This window comes from Talpa europaea, assembly GCF_964194135.1.
Source record: "Talpa europaea genome assembly, chromosome: 2".
Lineage (NCBI taxonomy): Eukaryota > Metazoa > Chordata > Mammalia > Eulipotyphla > Talpidae > Talpa > Talpa europaea.
Window position 1 is genome coordinate 37,019,600 of NC_140068.1, and position 8,870 is coordinate 37,028,469.

General features: G+C 35.7%; 1 protein-coding gene across 1 annotated transcript in view; it reads right to left on the minus strand.

Annotated features, from left to right (window-relative positions):
- Positions 1 to 3,941, minus strand: part of LOC311186992 (amine sulfotransferase-like) — a gene marked incomplete at both ends in the record, with an annotated part of 63,825 nt that extends 59,884 nt beyond the window's left edge. The window contains 3 exons of the mRNA XM_084258193.1: positions 184 to 310; positions 2,606 to 2,814; positions 3,809 to 3,941. Of these exons, the coding sequence (XP_084114319.1) occupies positions 184 to 310; positions 2,606 to 2,814; positions 3,809 to 3,941 (469 nt within the window). The remainder of the gene's footprint in view (positions 1 to 183; positions 311 to 2,605; positions 2,815 to 3,808) is intronic.
- Between the last annotated feature and the right edge of the window lie 4,929 nt (positions 3,942 to 8,870).

Genomic DNA, 8,870 nt, shown 5'->3' on the forward strand with positions numbered 1-8,870 from the left:
AGTGAGCAAAAGAGAGCAGAATGTGCATGAACATGGCAGAACATGGTCATCCAAGATAACCCTAACAATTTACTACTGACCACCCCCCTACTATTCTATTCTTTTCACTCTCTCAAATTCACTAAGCTTAAAAACTCACTTCAGGACAGCAAATATTAAAACGTGGTTTATAAGTTCAGTTACCTTTTCCCTCTAGAAATAGTTTCATGAATTCCTCAAATGTGGTTGTAGATTTAAAAGTTGACAACATGTTTGAAAAATGAAAATAGGAGCACATAACATCCTTGGGGTTTCTGTATACATAAATAATCTGGAAAGAAAGAAAGAAATTATTGTTTCTTATGTTTACATCCTATCATATTTCCACCTGAATACATTTCAGTTTTATGAAAGCCTGTTATTATTTTAAACTTTCACAATTTCTTAACCATGCTGTGTACAGGCTCAACTCTCCCCATTGTATTTCAGGGTTCCCCTTTCCTGCAATGCCTTTCTTCCATGCCTGCTAGTGATTATCAATTATTCTTCAAGGCACAACTCAGAAGTTACTGAGTTACTTCTTAACTCCTCCAGGCAGAGAGAGCAACTTCATTCTTTTGCACCTACAAAAACTAGCTAATACATGTTAAAATGCTTCAAAATCTATAAAGTTACTTACTAAAATATTTTCAAGTCATGCTATAAAATTAAAGTGTGTTTTTTATCATCCTCGGGTGTATAGTTTACATATTCTTTTTTAAAAAAATATCTTCATAGAAAAAAGTATAAGTGCCCAGCACACAGAAGTTATTTCTTATGTTTCTTATATTTCATAAGAAATATTAATTCAAATATATCAGAAAAAAAACCATCAATATCTGTCCCAATCCACATTTAAGTGCCTTATTCAGTGTCTGTACAGGGTATTCAGGTGCACTGGTTAAAATGCAGATATGATACCTGAAATGATATATATCTTTTCTTACTCGTCTTGGTAAATATACAAATTAAGTAAAGGAAACTTCCATCCACCTGCCACCTCCCTGGGCGCTCCTTAGAGCCAAGCCTGAAAACTGAGAGATGATTTGATGGATGCTGCTTGTTTCTGAGGATGTCCTTATCCCCAGTGACCTCTACTTCACTGAGGAAAATCTTTCAACCACGGGACTTGACAGTTGTCAGCAAATGAATTTTCTGATTTAAAAGTCATTAACTTCGAGTGGAATGTTGACATTTGTAAAGAGAAAACTAAGATCAAAATTCTTTTTGGAAAATGAGAAAGCAAAAATATTAGAGAAGTAGATTTTGAGAATTATGGCCATAAATTTAAAAACCAGGCACAACTTTTAAGTGCTTGGGTTTCCCCTCCACCCCTATCACTATCATATTGTGGAAAATAGGTAGAAAGCATATTTTGTATTTAACCAGTTAGTGTTACCAGTTGATTATAACAGATGAATGGAACAAGGGAATTTAAACAAAAGGGACTAAAGGCTAAAGTATGGAGTTTATAAGGGGTAAATGAGAAAAATGAGGATCCTTGAGGGTGATGAAAAATAGTGAAGAAGTGTAGGGTGAAGGAACTTGAAATTTCAACGATGACGAAAATCACTGGAATGAGACCACCAGAACAAGTGCAGGAAGAATAGGAGGCAGCAGTCATATAACATGATGTTTAAAGTCACAATTCAAGTTAAGACAATTGCTGGTGACTCCTTTATTCATTCATTCAAATCTACCACCTGCCAGCCACTGTTCTAAAAACTTAAAAACAACAGTGCACAAATCTTTACTTCTCTCATGGGTTTTGCTGGTCGAAAAGATAGAAAATAAATAAATATTATATCAGAGGGCAAAAGTGTTATAAAGTCAGGTTTATAACAAGTGGATACAGGAGAAGGTGACTGTATTTGGTAGAGGAAAAGATTACAGGAGTTGAAGTCAACAGTGAGAGGCCTGACAGCTCTTGGACCTAGGAGAGGCAAGATAGAGCGGGAGGGGTAAATTTGAAGGAGGTCAGCCCTACATTTGCACAATGTTTGCCTCAACATTGTTTGGCCCTGCCAGAACTTTGAAATAATCCCATGAGTCACAAGAGTAGGAGAGAAGAAGTAAATGAGCCAAGTGCTGAATTTATCAATGGAGAGAGGTGATTAATCCAGGGAGAGATAGGACAGAGGGAGAGAGAATCATTCTGCAGAGATGAGTGATTTGTTCTGCAATTCCTTGAACTTCAAAAGAACTAAGTACTTTGGGGAATAAAGGGACAAAAGAGGTTGGAGGTGCAAAGGGAAGCATGGAAGTCACTGGGAGTGAAAGAGGTAAAGAATTGCTAGTTTTATAGATATACATATATGTAATTACTGCTAATTTTATATATATTACTAATTTCAAAATACTATTCCTTCCTTTTAAAATTAATTACATTGCTTATACATTTAGAAAAAATAAAAAGTGAAAAATAATTTCCAAATATTATGAAATAAGAATTCAAATGGATACTGAAAATTAACATAAAACAGCCATTATTAACAGAGGATGAGTGTAGGATTAAAGTAATATAATAAAATGAAATAATTTTAAATTGCAATTATCTTCCAGCAGTCATAGTTTTTCTATATCTTACTTTGGCTTTTTTGTTCTTCAGTCCTCTGGGAACCAAATAGTAGGGGAGGTGGGAAGAGAATAAACGAGGTGATGGTCTTTCATCAAAATTCATTTTTCGAAAATTGTACTCAAGAAAAGGAGCTCGATCAATTGTTTCCACATTATCTGTTCCTTTGCAGTGTTCCTCAAAATAAATCAAGCTTAATAACTGTTGAGACCAGATGGTTCCTATAAAAAATAATTTTGTTTTCAATATTAAGGATTTCTCAAAAATGTACATAGATAGATATGCCATCAGTTTTTAAATCTTGTGAGGGTTATTATTATACTAGAAATAATGACAGATTTGTTTGGATGGACTTGTTTTTATAAAGTGGAGTTTGGGTAAAAGGCAACAAATACTGATTTATTTTTCCTTTTAAAAACATAGCCAATTGGCTATTATGTGTAGAAAAACCCTAAAGACTCCTCCTAAAGTCTTCTAATAAATATATTCAGTAAAATAGCAGAATACAAAATCAATGAAAAAAAATTAATAAGTTGGGTTTCTATACATGAAAAATGAACTAAAAGAAAGAAGTTAGGGAATGGTCCTACTTAAAATTACATCAAAATGACTAAAATATCTAGGAATAAGTCAAGCATTAGTCACATTGGACTATCAACAGGAAAAGAGCAGGCATAGGGTAAGACGGTACCAGGCCCTGAAGCAAGATCTTGGGATTGAAGTGAGAGAAAAATAGCCCCCCTATCCTTTCCCATGCAGATTAGCATTTTGCTTTAATTGCACACCCATTTTAAGACAAACTGGAAATGTCTGAAGATTATTACATACAAGGTAAATATCATAAGTTAAATTCCCCCTTCTTGTGAACTTAGTCATCAATTTAAATATATATATATATATCTCAAGTACTTGCCCATATGGTGAATATTCTTGCTTCCTTTCCTAGCTCATCTCAGAAACTCAGTGTTTTATAGATTGTTCCTCCATCTAAAAAGCATCAATATTTTAACCCTTTTACTGGCCAAAATCAGAAATAACTTTAAGCTGCATGACAAAAGATCTTATTTCATAAGATTATTAAATTTGGTTAACATTATAACATCTAATAGACTAAGAGTATAAAGTCTATATGTAATACTATTAAAAAGACTGAGTCCCCATACTGTAGAAGTACTATTTTATTTATTAGATTAACTACTGGAATAGATAATTTACCAGATTTGGGGTATGTAATTATGAAGACATCATCATCTCTGACTTCAAAATCATCCAAATTTTCTAAAAAGTCGACATCAAGTGCCTCACGTCCAAAATAAAATCCTTTAAATTTTAACAGAAATGTGTCCATGTCATCCATAATTCTGTTGCTGCAAAAGACACAAAGTGTTTGATAGAAAGTTAGTAGACATTTTTAAAATTGAATTTATTTTCTTACATGGTTATTAATTTTTGGACACTTTTTGATTTCTTCCCTCAGGTGTAGCCCCTTTTGCTCTCCCACCCCCATAGCACTTGTGATACAGCTCCATCATCCTTTGTGTTCTTCCCTCCCCAGTTGTGACTCCTTTCTCTCCCCCTCCCCTGCTGTGTGCCTCAGATCTCCTCCTCAGCTTACACACCATACAACTGATGAGGGACTGATATCAGAGATCTACAAAGAACTTACACAACTTAAAAAAAAAAAAAAACCAAAGCTAACAACTCAATCAGAAAATGAGCAGAATTGTTAAGACACTTCTCCAAAGAAGAAATGCAAATGGCCAACAGGCATATGAAAATATGTTCAACATCACTTAGTATCAGGGAAATGCAAATTAAAACCACAATAAAATACTACCTCACACCTGTGAGAATGGCCCATTTTAGAATTTTATATATTTTCCCCTTCTGTTTCTTTCAAGTGGGTGAAATATTGAGAAAATAATTTGATTCAATTCTTCCACAAATACTTATGATCTACTGACCCTGAAAGCTCTTATCACAGATTCCAGGTGTGGCACATTTGCCCCAAAGTCTGGGAACCTGCTGTTTCTTTGTTTTATGTGTGTGTGCCTCATTATGTAGGTACAGGGAAAATGATTGAAAAGAAGTAATTGCAATTAATGTTTCTGTGTCATTTGGGTAAATACTTAGGAGCGGAATTGCTGGATCATATGGAAGCTCTGTGTTTAGTAGGTCAAGAAATCTCCACACAGCTCTCCATAGTGGTTGGACCAGTTTGCGCTCCCACCAGCAGTGCAGGAGAGTTCCTTTTTCTCCACAATCTCGCCAACATTTGTTGTTGCTAGTTTTTTTAAATATGTGCCATTCTCAGTGGTGTAAGATGGTATCTCATTGTAGTTTTGATTTGCATTTCCCTGATTACAAGTGATGTTGAATATTTTTTCATATGCCTGTTGGCCATTTGCATTTCCTCTTCAGAGAAGTTTCTTTTCAGCTCTTCTGCCCATTTTTTGACTGGATTATTTTCTTTGTTTTTGTTGAGTCTCATCAGCTCTTTGTAGATTTTTGTGATCAGTCCTTTATCATTAATGTTGTGTTCAAAAATTTTCTCCCAGTTGGTAGGGTTTCTTTTTGTTTTGGTTATTGTCTCTTTTGCTGTGCAGAAGCTTTTTAATTAGATGTAGTCCCAGCTATTTATCTTTGCCTTCACTGTCACTGCTTTGGGTGATGTGTCTGTAAAGATGTTTTTGAGGTGAATGTCATGTAGTGTTTCACCTTTATTTCCTTCTATATATTTTATGGTTTCAGGTCTAATGTCTAGTTCTTTAATCCATTTTAGCTGGCTTTTGTGCATGGTGTGAGGTATTAGTCAAGCTTCATTCTTTTGCATGTAGTGACCCAGTTTTCCCAGCACTATTTATTGAACAAACTTTCTTTGCTCCGGTGCATATTCTTTGCTCCTTTGTCAAAGATTAATGGGCCATAAATCTGTGGGTTTATTTTTGGGTTTTCTATTCAGTTCCATTGGTCCGTATGTCTGTTCTTGTCTCAATACCATGCAGTTTTGATGATTACGGCTTTGTAGTATAGTTTGAAATCTGGGCATATGATGCCTCCATTCCCTTCTTTTTTTTTTCAGGAGAGCTTTGGTTATTCGGGGTTTTTGGTGGCTCCATATGAATTTCATCAATATTTGTTCTATTTCTTTGAAGAATGTCACTGAAATTTTTATTGGAATAGCATTGAATTTGTAAATTGCTTTTGAAGGATGGCCATTTTGATAATGTTAATTCTTCCAATCCATGAGTGGGGATGTAGTTTCTTCTTCTATTTTTTTTTTTTTAAGATTTATGTATTTATACAAGACCGGGGTACAGGCCAGACGCGAGGGAGGGTGAGAAGATTCAGAGACAGAGTGGGGAACAGAACAGGCAGACTGATGAAATACACTGCTGAGGGGAGCAGCGGGCAAGACAGAAGAAGTCTGCTCGCCATGTGGGACCCTTGCCAACTGGCCGGGATTGAACCGACACTGGAGAGGCTGCGGACAGCTTCACAGTGCAACGCTCAACTGCCTACGCCACCAGGGGTGGCCCACTTCTATTTCTTTTAACAATGTTTAATAGTTTTCTTTGTATGGGTCCTTTACCTCTTTTGTTAGGTTTAGTCCTAAGTATTTGATTTTTTTTTTGTTTCAATAATAAAAGGGATGGTTTTCTTCATTTCTTCTTCTTCATATTTATTGTTTATGTATAGGAGGGCTACTGATTTTTGCATGTTAATTTTTTATCCTGCCACTTTACTAAACTGATTGATTAATTAGTTTTTCTGTGGAGTTTTTGGGGTTCTCTATGTGTATTATCAAATCATCTGTGACTAATGCTAGTTTGACTTCTTCCTTCCCTGTTTGGATTCCTTGTATGTCTTTCTCTTGTCTTATTGATCTGGCTAGGACTTCTCCAGTATTATACTGAAAAGCAGTGGTGAGAGTGGACACACTTAACTTGCTCCAGATCTTAATGGAAATGCTTTTAGCTTTTCACCATTGAGAACGATATTGGCTGTGGGCTTGTCATATATGGCCTTTATGATGTTGAGGTATGTTCCTTGTATCCTGAGAATTTCAAGGGCCTTTATCATAAATGGGTGTTATACTTTGTCGAAAGCTTTCTCAGCATCTATTGATATTATCATATGGTTTTTACTTTTCTTTTTGTTGATGTGTTGGATTACATTGATTGATTTTTGGATGTTGAGCCATCCTTATGTCCCTGGAATAAATCCTACTTGGTTGTGGTGAATTATCTTATGGATACATTGCTGGATTCTGATAGCTAAAATTTTATTGAGGATTTTTGCATGAGTGTTCATTAGAGAGATTGGCCTGTAGTTTTCCTTTTTTGTGTTGTCCTTGTTCAGTTTTGGTATTAGTGTAATGTTGGCTTCATAGAACGTGTTTGGTATTATCCCTTCCTTCTCAATTTTTTTAAAAGAGTTTGTGAAGGATAGGCACTAATTCGTTTCTGAATGTTTGGTAAAATTCATTTGTAAATCCATCTGGTCCTGGGCTTTTGTTTTGGGGGAGGTTTTTGATTACCATTTCAATTTCACTTCTTGGTTTTTTTTTTTTTTATACACTTTTTTTTTTAAATATTTGTTTATTTATTTATTTATTTATTTATACAAGCACTGGGTACAGTCAGAAGCAGGGAAGGGTGAAAGAATTCACCAGAGCCAGAGCGGGGAGCAGAGCAGGCAGGACTGAAGTACACTGCTGAGGGGAGCAGTGGGCAGCAGGAGAGGTCTGCGTGCCATGTGGGACCCTCCTCCGGTGGCCGGGGAGGAGCCGGGGATCGAACTGGCGCTGCAGAGGCTGCGGGCAGCTTTGCAACCCAGTGCTCAACCGCTGTGCCACCGGGGAGGCCCTCAATTTCACTTTTTGTAATTGGTCTGTATAGGTGTTCTATTTCTTCTTTATCTAGCTTTGGGTGATTGTAGACTTGTAGGAATTTGTCCCTCTCTTCTAGATTGTTGAGCTTGTTTGCATATAACTGCTTGTAGCAGTTTCTGATTATTCTTCTGATTTCTGCTGTGTCTGTTGTGATTTCTCCTCTTTCATTTGTGATCCTATTTATTTGTGCTTTCTCCCATTTTTCCTTTGTGAGCCTGGCTAGGGGTTTGTCTATTTTATTTATTTTTTTGAAGAATCAACTTTTGTTTTCATTGATCTTTTGGATTGTTTTCTTAGTTTCATTTCTGCTTTGATTTTTATTATTTCTTTTCTTCCACTGGTTGTAGGTTTTTTTTTTGTTGTTGTTGTTGTTGTTATTTTTCTAGTTCTTTGAGCTGTGAGATTAGGTTGTTTCTTTGAGTTCTTTCTTATTTCTTGATGTGAGCCTCTATTGCTGTATATTTCCCTCTTATTACTGCTTTTGCTGCATCCCATACATTTAGGAAATTGGTGTCCTGCTTGTCATTTAACTCAAAGTATTTTTTAATTTCTTCTTTGAGCTCCTCATTAGTCCAGTGGTCTTCCAGTAGTGTGGGTTTCAATCTCCATGAGGTAGGATAGTTTCTTGCCTTCTTTTATAGTTTATTTCTGGTTTGATGCCTTCATGGTCAGAAAAGATGGTTGGTATGATTTCAATCTTGGTGTATCTGTTGATGTTTGTCTTGAGTCCCAGTATGTGATCGATCCTGGAGAATGATCCATGTGCCCTTGAGAAAAATGTGTACTCAGATTTTTTTGGGTTTAGTGTTCTATAGATGTCTGTTAAGCCTATGAGCTCTAGATCCTTATTTAGGGCTTTAGTGTCCTTGCTTATTTTTTGTCTCATTGATCTATCCATTGTTGATAGTGGCATGTTGAAGTCTCCTACTACATATGTGTTTTCTCTGATGTCTGTTTTCAGAGATGATAATAGTTGTCTGATATATTTTGGTGCTCCTTCATTTGGTGAGTATATGTTAATGAGAATTATTTCTTCTTGAAGTATTGTCTCCTTATCATAACGCAGTGACCATTTGGGTCTCTTTTTATCTTTTTGAGTTTGAAATCTGTTTTATCTGATATAAGTATGGCTGTTCCTGCCTTCTTTTTTGATCTATTTGCTTGTAGGATTGTTTTCCATCCTTTTACTTTCAGTCTATTTTTATCTCTTGTAGTTAAGTGAGTTTCCTGGATATAGCAAAAGGTTGGGTTTTGTTTCTTAATCCAGCCTGCAACTCTGTGTCTTTTTATTGAAGAGTTTAGTCCGTTTACATTTAGAGTTAATATTGATATGTTAGTGTCTGTATTTGCCATTTTGTTTGTCTTTTCTCTGGTTTTACTTAT